The 18,279-nt window shown below is 39.0% G+C and overlaps 1 protein-coding gene across 5 annotated transcripts in view; it reads right to left on the bottom strand.

Annotated features, from left to right (window-relative positions):
• Positions 1 to 18,279, bottom strand: part of LOC5574988 (glutamate receptor ionotropic, kainate 2) — a 605,301-nt gene that overhangs the window by 263,301 nt on the left and 323,721 nt on the right. For all 5 annotated transcript variants that reach the window (XR_002499922.1, XM_021841975.1, XM_021841984.1 and 2 more), the window contains one exon: positions 7,231 to 7,388. Coding sequence is in view for 4 of the 5 variants with exons in the window: in XM_021841975.1 (XP_021697667.1) it covers positions 7,231 to 7,388 (158 nt within the window). In the remaining variant the exon portion in view is untranslated. The remainder of the gene's footprint in view (positions 1 to 7,230; positions 7,389 to 18,279) is intronic.

Genomic DNA, 18,279 nt, shown 5'->3' with positions numbered 1-18,279 from the left:
ATTTCAAATATGGAACCTGAAGTAAAACTGCATATTTATGGCGACTTTAACCAACGCAATGCCGACTTCATTGCAGACAATGAAAATGAATCACTTTTACTCCCAGTCGTAGGCGAAGACAGTACTTTACAATTTTTATTCGACAAAATATCATATTTTGGCCTAAATTAAATTAATCACGTAAAAAACCAGCAAAATTCTTACTTGGACCTCTTACTTACAAATTGAACTGAAGATTTCTGTGTGTATACATCATTTTTCCATAGAGGTGAAATGAGGTATTTCACACAGCAATTGAATACTCAATCTTCATACATAAAACTTCTCTCCCCAGCGACTGGGAGTACGAGGAAGTGCCGGAATGATTGTGCGATATTTGCCAGAAAACCATTCGCCGGAAACTATTCGCCAGAATGACATCTGCCAGAAAACCATTCGCCAGAATGTACCATTTGCCAGAATGTACTATTCGCCAGAAAGTACCATTCCCCAGAATTATTTTTCTTGTCTATTTTATTCATGAAATATCTCGGAATCCAAGGATTTCCGTCACAATATTCGACTTGTGCCACTTTTCACAAGTTCAGAAGCACTACATTGAACAAATAGTACGGCGAGCTGTTCTTTATCAGAATATTGTTTTGTACAGAATTTCTCGTACAACTGCCAGATAGTTTTTGCTTTTCAATGGACAGTTTATTGGGATTGTGTTACTTTCTCCCGAATATCGATACCCCAAATGTCGTTTCCCTGAAAACCACTTCCCTGAATACACCGTTTTCTCAAGTGCCCTATTTCCTCGAAAATGTTTTGGTACTCATAATTATCAGAACTTATTGTATATTTCAGGCTGATGAACGGTTCATATGAAATGCACCCTTCTTTTTTGATCAGCGGTTCTTTAAAGTTTCTCCGAACTCAGCATTTTTTTTTTAATTTCTTTATTAGTATTATTCCAAATATTACATTCATTTCTTATATCTAGGTGTTCTGTGTTATTAGACAACACTATCATCCTAATTTGGTAGAACAAATTTAAGATTTTATTAACATTTTGTTAACAACATATTACATTTCATTTGCCGTAGCAGTTCAGATTTTTTAAAGGTCAGCATTTTTTCTTGTTTTCTTTATCGTTCTTTCTAGTTCACCACTCTTTCTCTGAAGATTGTTTCTTATCCATTTTGAACTGCATCTATTTTGGGGCTGTCCATGAACCACGTGGTCGTTCAAGAGGAAGTAGAAGTGGGTGGTTTTATCATAATACCACGATCCTTACAAATTTTGGGTCATTCGGGAGAATGGATTGCAGGAAAAAGTGTCATTCGGGTATCTGGCGTTCGAGGAAATGATATTCGTGGGAACAGCATTCGGGTAAAAATAGACCAAAAGCTTTTTAGTAATAATGGTCACCTAAATATCAGTACATGAAAAAGTATTCAAAAAAGAGTATTTGCTTACCGCTACTTGACATGGTTTTTGGCAAATAAGAATTCTCCATTCCCCATACATAGGATGTTCTTAATGATTTTACAACTGTCTTATTTGTCTAAAAGCTCCTCAAAGTATTATAGTAAATGTAACTTTAGTTTGCGAGTGGAGGCATTCATTACTTCATCGAACGGACGGCACAAATAGTTGCAACGTATATCGAAATCTTGTAAATATCCAATGAACTAGCTTTTAAGAAGCAACAAAACTTTTAAGAACAGGTTATGATGAAAAGAAGGGAGCACCACTTGTGAAATATTCCAAGCCATAATTCCCTGTAAAACTAAATAATATTAAAAAAAAACATTTCATTTAAACTGAAAAACAGAAAGATGGAATTTAATAATTATAAAATAGCATAATCTCATGCTGTAACATCTGTAGAATGATAGTTGCAACGTATATTTAAATCTCGTAATTATCAAATGAATTTGTCCATAAGAAGCAACAAAACTTTGAAAAACAGCTTATGCTGAAAAGAAGGGCGAGCCTCTTGTGAAGCCTTTCAAACCATAATAGCATTTTACAGGGACAACATATATTTGAAAAAAAAAACTTACTTTACTATCCGTCATGCTAAATATCCATTATTAACATTAGTAAGCAGTATCTTTCATACATAATGAAGCAGCTTTTAATGAATGCAGTTGTTATTCTATGGTATATTTTTTTCTTTCTAGTTCCACGGTCTCCCAATATTAAGTGTTGCCTTTTCAATTCGTATTTATAAAACTTCAAATATTGCTGTTGATCGTTGAATGCTCGAGAAATCGATATTATTATGTACCTAGTCCAACAATTAGAAAATGGATATTCGAAGCTGGCTCACTAAGTCAACGGTAGGTTGTGTCCAAGAGACCCTGTACTTTTTTGAGTATATTAACCAAAATAATTTCACACATTTTTTTAATGCTCTACAATTGCAAACTTGATTCTAGGGGATGGTCAATTCTGGGGAATGGTACATTCTGGCGAATGGTTTTCTGGCGAATGGTACTTTCTGGCAAATGGTTTTCTGGCATATAGTACTTTCTGGCGAATGTCGTTCTGGCGAATAGTTTTCTGGCGAATGGTTTTCTGGCAAATATCGCACAATCGCCGGAATACAATAAGGCAAATTACAAAGAAGCCAAACGTAGACTATGTACAATTAATTGGCAACATATTATAAGTATTGAAGGAAATGTCGACACCGAAGTAGACAAAATCCATTCAATTATTCAACAAATAATTAATGAAACTGTGCCAACAAGAAGAAGAAGACGTATACAGAATAACAAATTACCGGTGTGGTTTAGCCCACAACTAATAAACCTAAAAAACAAGAAACAGAAAGCGCATAAATTATACAAAAAAGAAAATACTGCCACGAACTTACAAAATTACCATGACATATGTAATCAATTCAACTCAGCCATTAACTCCGCACATGAAGAATATGATCGTAAGGTCGAATCTGAAGTCAAATCATGTCCTAAAAACTTTTTTAATTATGTAAACACTAAATTAAAAAGTAGCAATTTCCCTTCGCGAATGCATTTTGACGGAAACGTAGGTGAAAACTCTTCCGATATCTGCAACCTCTTTGCAGAGTTCTTCCACGAAGTGAATACCACCTACTCCGAAGAAGACCGCGACCGCAATTTCTTTTCTTTTTTCTCAGAAATTTCTAATGGTATATCTATTGCAAAACTATCACAACAAGAAATCTTATCGGCACTAAAAAACTTGGACGCGTCAAAGGGAGCAGGACCGGATGGCATTGCACCCGTGTTCTTCAAAAATCTCTCAGAAGAACATACCCTTCCCTTAGAACGCCTTTTCAACATGTCTCTAAATAATGGACAATTCCCAGAAGCGTGGAAATCCTCGTATTTGGTGCCTGTTTTCAAATCAGGTACAAAATCTGACATACGGAACTATCGCGGAATTGCCATTATCTCCTGTATCCCCAAACTCTTCGAATCTCTCGTGAACGACAAATTTTTCCAGCAATTAAAAAACTAAATTACTTGTAGGCAGCATGGCTTTTTTTTAAAGGCCGCTCAACATCTTCCAATATGCTAGAATTTGTATCTTTCATTCTCAACGCAATGGACAATGGCAAGCACGTAGAAGCCCTCTACACTTACTTCAGTAAGGCATTTGACCGAATCGACTTACCATTATTAATCTTCAAATTGCAAAAATTAGGAATGGAGCCAGGACTCTTGAGTTGGATCCAGTCATATCTATCAGATTGGAAACAAATAGTGCGCTTTCAAAATAAATTATCAGCACCCATTTCTGTAACCTCTGAAGTACCCCAAGGTTCTCATTTAGGCCCACTTATTTTTATTTTGTATGTAAACGACATTTCCTTTTTACTTAGAAAAATAAAATTTCTTATATATGCAGACGACATGAAGCTCTTCATGGAAGTAAGTAATTCTAGCGAAGCAGAAGAATTCCAGAATGACATTAACTTATTCTTCACTTGGTGCAAAAAAGTCTACTCCAACTCAATATCAAAAAATGTAATTCAATAGCATTTAGTCGAAAATATGTAACACCTCCAATTGAAGTATTTTTAGGAAATCAAATAGTGCAGAAGTGTAAAATTGTAAGGGATTTGGGCGTAATCCTAGACTCTAAATTCACTTTTGTAGAACATTATAATTCCTTAATAAACAAAGCAAACAGCATGCTTGGCTTCATTAAGAGGTTCAGTAACAATTTTCAAGACCCATATACTATTAAACTATTGTATATTACATATGTAAGACCAATTCTGGAATATTGTCACCTAGTATGGAACCCGTACCATGTCGTACACGAAGAACGCATAGAATCAGTACAGAAGCAATTCCTTTTATACGCCCTTTGGAAATTGAATAGGACTGTACTGCCACTTCCGTCGTATGAAGCACGCTGCATGCTCATCAACTTGGAAACACTTAAGCAACGCCGGGAGTTCACAATGATTCTCTTTGTAAACAACATTATTACGAACCGTGTAGACTCTGCTCACTTCTTTCTCAACTACACCTCTACACACCCTCTCGGCATTTAAGAACAAGAAAATTATTTTCAGAAAAATCATGCAGGACGCATTGTGCTCAAAACGGACCAATACAATAAACTAAATGATGCGTCTGTATAATGTACATTGCGAATTCATTGGCATTACTATGTCAAAAGAGCAGCTTAAAACACGACTAAAAAACAATAGAAGTAATCCATAGCATGTAAGAAAGTATTGTAATTATTGTATGAAGTCTACCTATGCTTGACGAAATAAATAAATAAATTCACTCAGCAAATCCGTCGCGATTTTAATCCCGCATGTCTAGGTTTTTTTTTTCGAGTAGAAACCACACGATATGCTTTTCTTCTTTTTATTTTTCTTCTTGTCATTCACGTCCTCACGGAGATAGAGCCTGCTCATCACTGAGTCATCAGCTTAGTGTTCTTGTTAGCATTTGCACAGTTATTAACTGATAGCTTTCTTTGCCAAAGTTGACATTTTCACATTCGTAAACCGTGTGGCAGGTACGATAATACTCTATGCCCAGGGAAGTCAAGGAAATTACGAAAGATCCTGGACCAACCTCCCAGACACCTTCAGCATGGCTTTGCGTTGTAGCCGTGGACTCTAACAACTCCGCTGAGGAAGGCTCTCACACAAGAACTCATGGAAGGTGATTTAATTTACCTCAAAAACATACTTGCATTAGCAGCTATGACACTAAATTTACATTAAACATTTTAAACAACTTTTATAATAATTCAAACCAGACCACTTCTTCATCTGAAGATCCTCTTCAGACGGCCATCATCACAATTCACGCACAAAACACGACAAAACGCAAACCCTCGATTAAGTCTCGAGTATACTACAACCATTCAAACATATAAAGTTCACTAAAAATGCACTACTCACGCAAAGCTATAATGAAGTACAGCGATTCAACCATCATTCGGCTGTACCAGATTACCAATTCAACCATGTATGGTAGACTGGTAGTAACTACACCAGAACCCCACCGGCATAGAATGCAGCTTCAGCAGCAGGAGCTTTGCGCACCATGCGAACGATAATCACAGCCAGATCCCGACACCAGCTCCATCTCCATCATCGAGTCGATGCTGCTGAGCAGGGTGGTCTATTTTTATGAGAAAACTCAAACTACAAAAATCTTAAGTTATTTTCAGCGGCGTGCAGGAGAACGGTGTGTGGCGGTAGAATATGAAGCACGAGCTCGCTAAACTCTACGGCGAACTCAGTATTCTGCCGGTGACGAAAGCTGGGAAGATATGTTGGACAAGACATGTTGTAAGAATACCGGACAACACCCCTATATAAGCGGTGTTAGCTTCGGAGCAAAAAGGCATGAACCAAGTGAATTTTTGTTGGCGAAGTTATATCAAGTTGATTGATGTAGAACCGAACAAATAAATAATAACATCAGATTCTTGTTGCTCGATCATTATAGGCCACCCTACTGCTGAGGCAGCGGGGAAAACGACCAGATTCCGTGTGCCCCATTGCATGAAAAAGGATTTCAACAGCAACAGCAACAAAACATTCCAAGCATCATTAATGGATGCACCGATCGAGCTGCCGCCTCGCACAGAGGTTCAGTTTTTCGAAATCCAATTTTCGAATATATTTTTAGTTGAAAAACAAAATCTTACATGCTTCAACCATATCAGATGGTTAAGAACATAAACGGAAATTTCAACAGATTTTTTTTATTGTTGGACCCTAGCTTTAAAAATTAAAAAAAAAAACAAGAAACTTGTTCACTGAGTAAGAACATCTATTACAACTCTGTTGTAATTCACTGATAGGGTTAGTTTGCCTAAGCACCAGTATTTTTCCAAAGGTTTCTAAAAATGTATGGAAAACAGCAATTTACTTAAATTTTTGTTCTACGAAAACCAAAATATGGTGACTTAACCCAAAATGTGGTCCACTACCCTAAGACAAGTTCTAGAACACTTGTTATTATCAAAACTTGTAAAATGTAAAGAATGTGTAATTTTTGCCATGATTTTTTTTCTAATCCGGACCACTGCGGCGTCGGTTCTCGTCGTCATCGCCGTTGCAGCTTAGCGGCAAACTTTTCCACTTTTACAGCGTGAAACTACTCGAACGAATATTGTGTGGCGGGCGAGTGTTCGTTCACTCGTTCGCCGGTTCTACAACAGGAACCAGAACGCGCAAACACTCACAAGTGCCCTCTTTATAGTTTCATAAATAATTTCAAATTAAATTTACTCGAGAGGATTTAATTTAATTTCTGTTCGGAGCAGCGGCGGCGCCGAGTGAGAGCGTGGCAAAGTCCTCGTTTTCGGTGTCGTTGTAAAACTATTGGCACAGCAAAAAATAAATTGTAATATCACCTCATTTAGATGCACTTTAGTCTCAAGGTGTACAATTCCATCTTTCAAACGTACAAAACCAGCCGGTGATAAATGCAAATCGGAATCTAGTAACTGACAATTAACAATTGACAAAAAAAACATGTAAAAGTTTGAATGGGATTTGAACACTGGGTCTTGCAAGTCCAATACTTCTCGGTCATCTCACATGATTAGAGTAGTGAAATCAATTTGCTACATGTTTAGTGTAAGTATTCATTATATTTTTGCTGTGCGATGTTTGGGCTGCTGTTTTGAACGGGCCCAGAATTGCACTGTGGAGTTTGTGTTGGAGAAATTGCTGCGAGCGATGTGCGGAGAAACGGTACTTACCGGTAGTCGCCTGAGTCGCTCAACTGCCGGACCGTGATGGGGTATTCGGATAGCCCATGTGCTTTGAGCAACTCCTGCATCCGCACCAGACCTTCGTTCGTTTCGTAGATGATGGTGAAGGATTTCCAGCCCCAGGCTGCCACCAGATCCACGTAGGCCTGTAAGGGGAAACAGATAGATGGGGAATAATTTTTGTATTTTTTAAAGCATCCTGATCAATGCACACACTGCAATATGTCCAAGGAAGGTGTTGCGAAACTGGCAACCCCGCCAGAGCGAAATTCGACACCCGAGCGAACTGATGACGAACTGCTGCCTTGGCACGATCAAGGAGTAAAACAATAGTTCTCGATTGGTGATGTGGCGCATCGTTTAGTGGAAATTTACAATTATTCTATGCCAGATATGAATTACAGACATTGAATTCGATACCGATATTAAGTACGCAGATGCCGATGAGTTATCTATGAAGATTATGTGACACTTGTTCTTTGAATTCTAGGTCGTAGTCATAGTTAAGGATTATATTCAGATATCTAACCTATGCTCAGGTTAAAACAGCTTGTCGTTCTCCCAAGAGTGAGCCCTTAGGTCTTCCAATCAGATAAATAGCTAAACCATCTCATTCCTTGATAGTTTGACCTCACAATTACCGTTGACGATTCGTATTGTTTGGAGACATTTTATTGGTAAGTCAATTAACTGTTCAATTATCAATGCACTAATTCTCTTGAAATAAACTATTTTAGCTTAAAGCCTACGCTACAAAGAATCAGCGGCGTTTCACTAGTTCCCCAACAGAAGGAGTGTATCAAAGAGTTTCTATCCACACAAAGGGCGGTTTTGATTACCAAACTAATTGATGATCATTGCGAAACACCTTTTTCAATTTAGCCATTTGCTCTTTAACAGGCATCAAATCGTATGGAAAATTACAAATATAATGAAAATTGATATAGCTCTGCTGGTGATGACCTATGTTTGCAACGCAATTTCAGTTCAGCTCACGATTATTTTTCCATCTTTGCTCAGAACAAGAACTTCGGCGGTCAAGTTTTGGGACAGAGCCTGCTTCTCAGCTTGTGTTCTGAAGAGAACATCCACAGTTATTAATCGGCTCAAAACGTTTACAGCTTAGCAGATGTTAGGACGAGTACTTTGGGCCAAGTACGTCAGACATCCGACAGCTTCCCGGTACGGAACATACTTCATGGGTTCGGTCTCTTCCACAGTCGCTGGACACACAGCTTTTTTTTTTTAAATTTTATTTTTTTTATTTGCTAAAAAAACTAAACGTTACAAAACTTACAAAATAAAGCTTACATAATTTCCAAATTCTATGTCCAACAATTTCTTGTTTTTATGTAGTTCTGTTCTCATTATCGAGTTGAAATCATTTACATTACCGTTTGCATGATTTTTTAGATTATAGTTCACTACATTCGCTAGTATCCACAGTGACAACTTCTCATTATTTTTTCCTAATGTTTTGTCTAAAATTTATGTGGGGTCTGTAACATCTATCTTAAGCTTTTTTATAATCAGTCCACTTGCGTGATTCCATACTTCACAAGAGTTTTTACATTTTTTCAAACGATGATCTATATCATCTATTTGTAAACATGTATTGCATAAATTATTGTCTGTTTTTTTTTTTAAGGCACTCTGTGCTCGTGGCCACTACTGTGCCGGAATCAGCTGATCTGTAGTTTCTTCTTTACCGATACAGATCTATTTTTAACTAATCTATATTTTCTTATTTTCACTCTCTCCTACTCTGTTACTCTCACACCGAGCAGGTAGGAGAGAGCTCTGTTGTTAGTGAGGCTAGCTGCCTGCGAAGAGGGTCAGTTTGTCTCAGTCACCATCTGATACTGACGGAGGATGGATGAGCTCTCCAAAGCACGGTCCTCCGTGAGGCGTCTTCTGGTGGCTGGACGGGTTTTTTTTTGTGGAGGGGCTGGGAATCGAACCTATGACCTTCCGCTTATGAAGCGAAAGCGTAACCTCAAGGCTACAGACCCCCCTTATCTGTTCTTCTTATCTTCTGCTGAAATAGTTTACTGCGAGTTGGGGGATGTCCATTAATTATATAAGGGTTTATGGGGGGAGGGGGGGTTTGAGATTTCTTACGCGCCATACAAATTATTTTTAATTTTCATACAAAAAATCTTACCATGGGGGGAGGGGGGGTTGAAAAACCTCGAAAATTGTCTTACGTAATTAATGGATCACCCCTTGGAATTATGCTATTTACTATGTGACACTTTGAGATTCGAATCAAGAAATTTTTTGTTCAAATTCTGCCACACATTTTGCCAAATTTTTTGATTATTGTTTATTTTTTTTTTCTTAAAAAGACACTGACACGTTAATGCTTCCAGTGGGCAGTTATGCCCTTTGAAGGAAGCACCACACTAGACAACGGACTAGCATGCAACGCCCAGTGGCACAGTCGGAAAACAGTCCTCACGAAAAGTTTACCGGCCTGAGGCGGGAATCGAACCCACGCCCCCTAGCACGATGCGGTTAAATGCCTGGTGACACTAACCGCACGGCTACGAAGCCGTGTTGGGTTGAATTTGGGTTGAATTTGCATATTTTCAATGAAATAATTATACATCCACTTGGTAGATTTCAAATTTGTAAGCCCCACAAGATTTTCTGCATCTTTCATATAAATACCACAGGTTCTACCTAATTTAAGATTTTTTCTATTTTTATATAGAAAATCTTGTGTGGGCTGTGATCCATTTTTAATTGATGTATACAAAATGTTACGAATAAACAGTGCTTTAATTTTGTTACCTACATGAATTAAGCCTAGACCTCCTTTCTCTGAATCTAAATACAATTGATTCCTACTAATTTTAAACAAAGGACCCATCCACAAATAATTTCCTACTACCTTGGTTATCTCTGCAATAAATTTGTTAGGTGCTGGTATGATTTGTCCAACATACCATAGTTTAGACAAAATGTAGTTGTTCAAAATCCAAATCTTTTGTATAATATTTAAATTTCTATACTTTGAGACGAATATTGATTGCTTTATTTTTTTTAACTGTACCTCATTCATGTTGGAAATGGTATCATCCCATGATGTTTTGAACGTTATTCCCAAATTTTTTAACTCATAAACTTGATTAATTTCTCCGCTTTCTAATTTAAGATCGTTCAAGCATAAAATACTTGATTTTCTTGAATTTAAGCTAATTCTAGCATCTTTAGAAAATATTGCCATAATCCTGAACACTTTTTCAAATTCTATTTGGTTTTTTATTATTATACAAATATCATCTGCATAAACCACAATTTTTACAAACTTATCAACATGTAATATTCCTGATATTTCGGCAGCAAGCATTGCCAGCAACGGTTCTGGGTACAATACGAAAAGGACCATGCTTAATTGACAACCTTGACGCACTGAGCGATTTATTTTGATTTTTTCCGTCAAACTTCCCCCAATGAGTAAACTGGAAAAGGCCTCGTCGTAAAGATTTTTTAAAGTTGTTATAAAAATTTCGGGAAATTCAAATTTTCAAAGAACCGCCCATAAATAGCTTCTATCTACATTATCGAACGCTTTTTGGAGATCTAAACTTAAAAAAGCGAGTTTGAAAGACCGTTTTTTGTTCGATGACGCTACTAAATTCCTTAACACTTTTAAATTGTCCACACAAGATTTCTCTTTGTGACACGCAGCTTGATAGGGACCAATCAAGTCTGGCAAAATATTTTGAACCCGGTTTGCCAAAATCTTCGCGAAAAGTTTATAATCTGTATTTAATAACGATATTGGTCTGAATCCATTAACCGATGGGTTAGGGCATTTTGGAATAAAAATGACAACCCCGTCTTTAAAACTGGATGGAGGCTTCTTCCCATCAACGAGATAGCTATTACATAATTTGATAAGATCTTCCTTGAAAAAATCGTAGTTTTTCAGATAAAATTCGTAGGATAAACCGTCAATACCAGGTGATTTTTTCTTAGCTGCGCTGCTCAAAGCATTCAAAAGTTCTTCTGCAGTTATTGGCTGAATTAAGTACTGTTTCTGATCGTGGTTCAATTGTTTTGCTATGTTATTTAATGACGGAAATTCAGTTGATCTCGAAAATTGTTCGTTGTCTTGGAATATCGATTTGTAGTATGTTAAAAACTCGTCTTTGATTTTTAAGCTGTCTGATATAATCTCATTTCCTATTTTTAATCGTAAAGTAACTAGTTTCCTATCATTGTTTTGAGCAATTTCAAAAATACCCATTTTTTCATTTTCCACCAGTGAGCTCGGTTGGAAAATATGAGAGAATTCTGATGATTTCGCTTTTTCAATTTCAAATAATCTTTTCTTCATGAAATCCATTTCTTCAGTAACATTGTCTCCTGCATTCAATCTTACCGAAAATTCTTGCATTGCTCTGTAATACATGCTCTTCTCATTCATAATTTGTATGTTACGATTGATAGTGTAACTACGGAAAAAATCCTGGTTGCAATTTTTAAATCTGAATTCCACCACAAATTAAAATCGTTCCGATATTTTTCTCTATTTTTGCATTTTCCGATCTTTTGAACATAATCTGTAACGAGATCCTCATTTTTCAAAACAGCTGAGTTCAGCTTCCAATATACTGATTTCGAAAAGGTAGTGGGAGGTAATTTATTCACTTCAATCTTCACCACGACCGAATGGTGATCTGAGAATGCAAGTGGCACTGTTTTAACCTCATAAACTTTATCTATTAAAATGCGAGAAAAGTAAAATCGATCTAATCTTGGAAGCGCTTTTTCCACGGAAAAAAGTAAAAAAAGGCTTCTTATGGAGCTTTTTGGCTACGTCGATTAGTTTCATTTGATCAATTAATTGTTGCAATCCTGGACAAAAATTATTCGCTCCTCTACAATCTTCTTCATTCAAAACACAGTTAAAGTCTCCACCGATGACTAAACTATTGAAATTCTTATTTAAATGTAGTGCTATGTTTTCAGTGAAAAATTCATTACGTTCCTTTTTATATTGGGATCCCGATTGAGCATAAATATTGACGAAGTTAATTCCATTCACTATGAATGATATTATTCGACCAGTGGGATCAACCACCACGTCTGAATACACGAAGTTTTTCCGAATTGCCACAGCTGTAGACCTACTCATGTTAGCATAGTTCAATATAACCTCATGACTTGGTAGAAAGAATGACGAAGTTATACACATTTCTTGGAAAAATACTATATCAATATCATTCAAATTAACGAAGTCCTTTACGAGTGACTGTTTAGCTTTGCACACGATACCGTTGAGGTTGACTGTTGCTATTCTGATTGATAATCTACTCATTTTTCAAACTTAGTAAAGAACTCAGTTTTCGCTTTTTCGAATCTACGTCAGATCTCTCGTTCTCATCATCCACTTCGGATAGTCCAGCAAAGCTGTTACTCACTGAAACGTCCGCTACTGAATTTTCTCTTTTCTCACCTTGACCTAACTGAGAGTCATCATCGGATGAACCTTTGTTCCCAACCGTCGATCCGTTTCGATTCACCTTTGTATGCACATTCACCCAACCACTAGTATCACCGATCTCCGCCTCTACATCCACAGACTCCGATTTTGGCGTGTCTCCCCCTTTGACCTTGTGCTCAACAGTCATTGTTCTGGTATCAGCACCACGCTGACTAGCTGTGATACTGATGTCTGCCCCTCCTTCCTTGCTTCACCTATCGAACCCGCTCCCTGGGATTCAACGCTTTCTCTGCTCGCCGGGGGCAATCCGGCTTCAAATGGTCCGTGGCCTTGCAAATGAAACATTTTTCCTGCATACCGGAGTAGTATACACGGCATCTGTAGTTACAGATGTAGATTTGTGGGGGTATTTCCTTGTTCACATCCATATAGATGCCTCTCAAACCGGAGAAACAGTTGAATCCTTATCCCATCGAGCGTTTCCCGTGAAGGATTTTCTTGACGACTCCGAACTTCCTTATGAATTCGGCGACCTCCTTGTCCGGAACTTCTGGAGGGATGTAAAACAACCGTACGTACCTAATCTCCTCATTTCCGTCCGTAACCATGACCTTAGTGCCTTGTCCACTGGAGTATCCGAAAACTTTTTCGCCGATATGCTGCTCCAAACACATTTTCATTAACGTTTCGTTGTTGAACTTGATAACTATGCACTTTTCATATGGGTCATGGTAAAGATGCGACACTTGATCTGGTTTTATTCCTAAAACCCTCACGACAAAGGTGACCATTTCACTGTTGGATGGAGTTCTGGCTTGATCTCCGAATCGAACTTTGACCGTATTTTTCCTTGCGTATTCCATTTTGGCTGCCATGATTTCCCTTTCAACAATGTCTACTATTGTTTCCGAAGAAACGAAGAATACAAAAAAAAAATGCTCTGACTCTCAGCCTCCGATATACGTCTGATTGCTTCGAGATGCAGGCTCAAACTGAAATTTGATTAGCTTCTCGCTGACGTGCATCGGTGTGTTGACCAGCTTGCAGTATGTCATGTTGAATCTGCTCAAAATCCCTTCCACGTACGACTCTTGATCTAACGCCACTACGGTGTCCGTCTTCATGATCCGTTTGCCCAACGCGTGCTGGGCCATCCCTATGTCCTTCATCTTAAACTTCTGACTAAATTTTGCTTTTATTTCCTTCTTCCACCGTTTGCAGTTTGTAAAGATGAGAAAGTCGGCTACGTACACTGCTACGATTAGCACCTTCCCTTCGCCTATCCTGTAGTATACGCAAGGATCGTACACGGTACTCTCCAGTCCCATTCTTCCAGCTTCGTATTCCACACCCGGCTGGACTGCTTCAAACCATAGAGGGCCTTACTGAGACGACACACCTTGGTTTGATCCTTACCATCGAAGAAACAAGGAAGTTCGTCCATGTTTATTTCCTCTGAAAGTTCGCCCCGGAGAAATGCTGTTACAGCATCCATTTGTTCTATCTGCAGATTCCATCGCAAGGAACTATGTCGGATGACCGGGGCGTAGGTGTCCTCATAATCCACCCCCTTTCGTTGCGAGTATCCTTTGATGATTAATTTCGCCTTGTATAGGTCGACATTACCGTTTCCGTTTAGTTTAGTTCTAATACACCCCTGCTAACCTCAAGTTTCTCGATCCCCCACACTTCCTAGATCATGCTCCACTTGGTCAAACCACCTAGCTCGTTGCGCTCCCCTTCGTCTTGTACCGGCCGGATTTGAGGTGAACACCATTTTTGCGGAATTGTTGTCCGGCATTCTCACAACGTGTCCCGCCCATCGTACCCTTCCAGCTTTGGTGACTTTCTGGATACTGGGTTCACCGTAGAGTTGCGCAAGCTCGTGGTTCATTCTTCTCCTTTATACATCCATTCACCCTGTATTTAGCCAGCTGCCACGTACCATTGGAGATGAGTGCCTCATATCCCTCCTTCTTGGCTTGCTTCCAACGTTCCGCATCGTCACGAGAATGTCTGAACATGAAACAACATCATTCAAATATTTGCTTTGGGGCAGGCGCCTCCTATCGCAGAGCACAACCCTCCTTGCATATCATCTCTAGTTGGTCTTTGATTTGAAAACGAACATTTGCAGAGCTTCCTCTTGTGACTTGGTGCGCAAAAGATAGACGAAGATCTTTCGAGTCTTGTCACCAGTTAATGACAAGTAGTAATGAGCCCCTCCCAACGACGCACCATCGGTCCACTTATATCTGAGTGAACCAACTCCAGCTCTTTCTTCGTATGCCAACGTGATTGTATGGCAGTCTCGATTGCTTTCGGACAGCTCAAATTTTACAACCTCCATGATCTGCGCCATCGTATTTGACACCCATCGCTAGTCCATTTCTAAGCTTCACCAAGCTGCCGGTGCTCAGATGCCGCATTCGCTAATGCTACAAACTTGCCGACGCTCTGGGTGAGCAGGCAAGCACCTTGGATTTCTTCTGCTCTAACTTGAACAAGTCATTCGAACGACACCCGGTAGCGATGTGCTGCTACTTGACTGACTATTTCACAACCGGTCTTCCTAATAGTAACAGTGTGACCTTGGCCAACAATCTTACCTACTGACAGTAGGTTTACTGCCAGCTCCAGAATCAGCTCAGCGTTTTGCACTTCGATCTCATCGGGGTTGCAGGTGGGCTGTAGCTTGGTAGATCCTACCGCAAAAATTTTCTTAATGCCCTTGTCTGCCGCGTAGATACTACCATTCGCTTCACGTAGGCTCTCCAGCAATCTTTCGTTGTTTGCTAGATGCCTGGCAGATCCTGAATCGAAATATCAATTGTCCGAACCAGCGTCCTGAACCGACAGTACGGTACATAAGGCTTCTCCTTTCCTGTATGGTCCGCTCCGTTTTGACGGTCCTTTGGCTTGACAATTCTTCGCAATGTGGCCGAATTTCTTGCACCGTCGGCATTTTGGCCCTTTCCCCTTCGAGCTTGCGCTTGCGTTGCTACGGAAACCGTTTGAATATTTCTTTGTTGAGATGAACGCAGGTTCCATAGTAGGCGCTAACGAATCCATCTCATGGAGCACCTGTGATTTTGATTCCCGATTTTTCCAGGCCCATCACCATCGGACGATATTCCTGAGACAGACCTGCCAGTAATAGCTTACCAATCCACTTGTCGTCCAGCGTGAACTCGATTCCTATAAGCTGGTGCGCTATCGAAACAATCCGGTTGACATACACCTCCATCGAATCGGAGCTTATCCAACTCATTGTAATAAGCTTGTGCCAAAGTGTCCACTGGCGTGTGAGACCCGTGTCTTCAAGAGTGTTGGTCAGCTTTTTAAAAAAATCTTCATTTTTCTTCTACATTTCTTCAGATGGGGACCTCTACACCTGAAACGCCAGGACCTGGTCGAGTGAGTCAGGAATATTCAGGAAGTGCATTGAATAAGATCTAGAGAACGTGAATTCAGAGCGGTAGACGCCGTCGCTAACACCCCATTCAAATACAACATCTACCACATCGGTGACGCTGAACAGTAGTTGGCTTCATAGTGATCGGGAAGCAGATGAAGCGCGTTGGGTGTCGGCCAGGGTAGTCTCGTCACGCGGAGCGAAGCGAAAATCTTTTGGAGTTTAACAATTCATTATTAATAATTGTTATTTATTCGCATGCAATTTTCGCTTCGCTTGGCGTTTCGCATCTACCCTGGCCGCGCCTTTATTAGAAGGAAGCCGGTAAACGAGCAAATCTGCGTATTGAGGATTCGGGGCAAGTTCTTCAACTACGGCCTGATCAACGTCTGTGCATCGACAAACGACAAATCCGATGACGTGAAGGATGCGTTTTACGAATGTTACGAAACAAGACCTATGGAGAATGCCCGAAACACGGCGTGAAAATTGTCATCGGCAACGCTAATGCGCAGAGAGGACTTCTTCCGCCCTATCATTGGTACGGAGAGCCTTCACTCTGTTACCATCGACAATGGCCTACGTTCAGTAAACTTTGCTGTCACCAGGCAGGGAAATCAACGAAACCGCACAGTAGCGCAAGAAGTGGTTGATACTGCTCAACGAAGACCAAGGATCGGTTGGTTCGACGAGGAGTGCCAGAGAATGACGAACGAGAAGAACTAAGCTAGATGCCGGATGCTGTGCAGAGAGCGATACAAGCAGCCCTGTTGTCCTGCTTAGTCACGCTTAGTCGACAAAGAAGCTTTTCTCAGTTTTTTTTTCAACGCCCTTTGGGACATCAGTTGAAAATTCAAGCTGTATCATCGACTTGAATTAATTTAACTATGTTGCATGTAGATTAGGTGCAACTAAACGTCTTGTGTAACATCAATCGAAATTGTCAAGCTGTAACAACGTCCTGGAGTAATTTGACCTTATCTCAATTAGATCAGTTAAATTTAACGTCCTGTAGGATATCATATAATAATTAAAGCTATATTAACGCCCTGGAGTAGTTTCACTTTATTCTATGCAGATCAGGTACATCTTAACGGTCTGAAGACATCAATTCCTAATTGTATCAATGCCCTAGAGTATTTTGACTTTGCTCTGTGTAGATCAGGTGCAATTCAACGCCCTGTATGACATCAATCGATCAACGCCCTGAAATAGTTTGACGTTGTTCCACATAGATCTTTGCAAGATCGGGATCATCTCTATGCCCTGTAGAAGATCAATCGAAATTTCTAATCTGTATCAACGCTCTGTAGTTATTTATTTATTTATTTATTTAACTTATGAATTTTGAATGAGGGAAAAGCCCCTTTGAGTGATATTCTAATGAAATCTTCTCAAAAAGGCACAAAACCTCTTTATCTTTTCGAATAAAGTTATAAAATAATATATATTAAATAAAGGCTCTCCCGGAATCGATCCATAACTGAGCCGAAGTCTTCCATGTTCAATCAGTATGTTCATCAGTAATGTTCACAAGCACGTATCCAAAGAGCCAATCGATTAGATGGGATGAGTGCCAAAATTGTTGTCTCTGAAAGTAAAACCAGAAAAAAACGAGCAGTATCATACACGATAAGAAATTTCATTTAAAAATTCGTATAAAATTTTCATGATGAGGAATGAACGATTTCCCAAAATATCTCGAACTGACACAGGAATATCAAGACCCAAACTAATTATATTTTCCAGTAATTTTTCTCTAGGTGCTTCAAAACGACAACATTCAAAAACAATATGATCTATGTCTTCATATGACTTATTACATTCACAAATATTTGAATCTGTGATATTCATGCGGTACAAATGACTACTACAAATATAATGATTAGACATTAATCTGAAAAAGGAACAAATAAAATTACGTCCAACAGGAAGATGTCGGAACCAGGGAAATACTTTAACTTTCGGATAAATGGAATAACAATATCGACCTTGGTCACTTGTATTCCAAGAAATTTGCCAATCATTTATTGAATGTTTTTTCAAATTAGTAAAATATTCCGAATAGTTAATATCGCGTTTATATATTGGTCCGTGAAAAACACCCAGTTTTGCCAATAAATCAGCCTGTTCATTACCATAAATATTGCAATGAGCTGGAATC

Source organism: Aedes aegypti, chromosome 1, assembly GCF_002204515.2.
Source record: "Aedes aegypti strain LVP_AGWG chromosome 1, AaegL5.0 Primary Assembly, whole genome shotgun sequence".
In the NCBI taxonomy this organism is placed as follows: Eukaryota; Metazoa; Arthropoda; class Insecta; order Diptera; family Culicidae; genus Aedes; species Aedes aegypti.
Note: the sequence above shows the minus strand (reverse complement) of the source record. Positions and strands in the feature narration are given on the sequence as shown.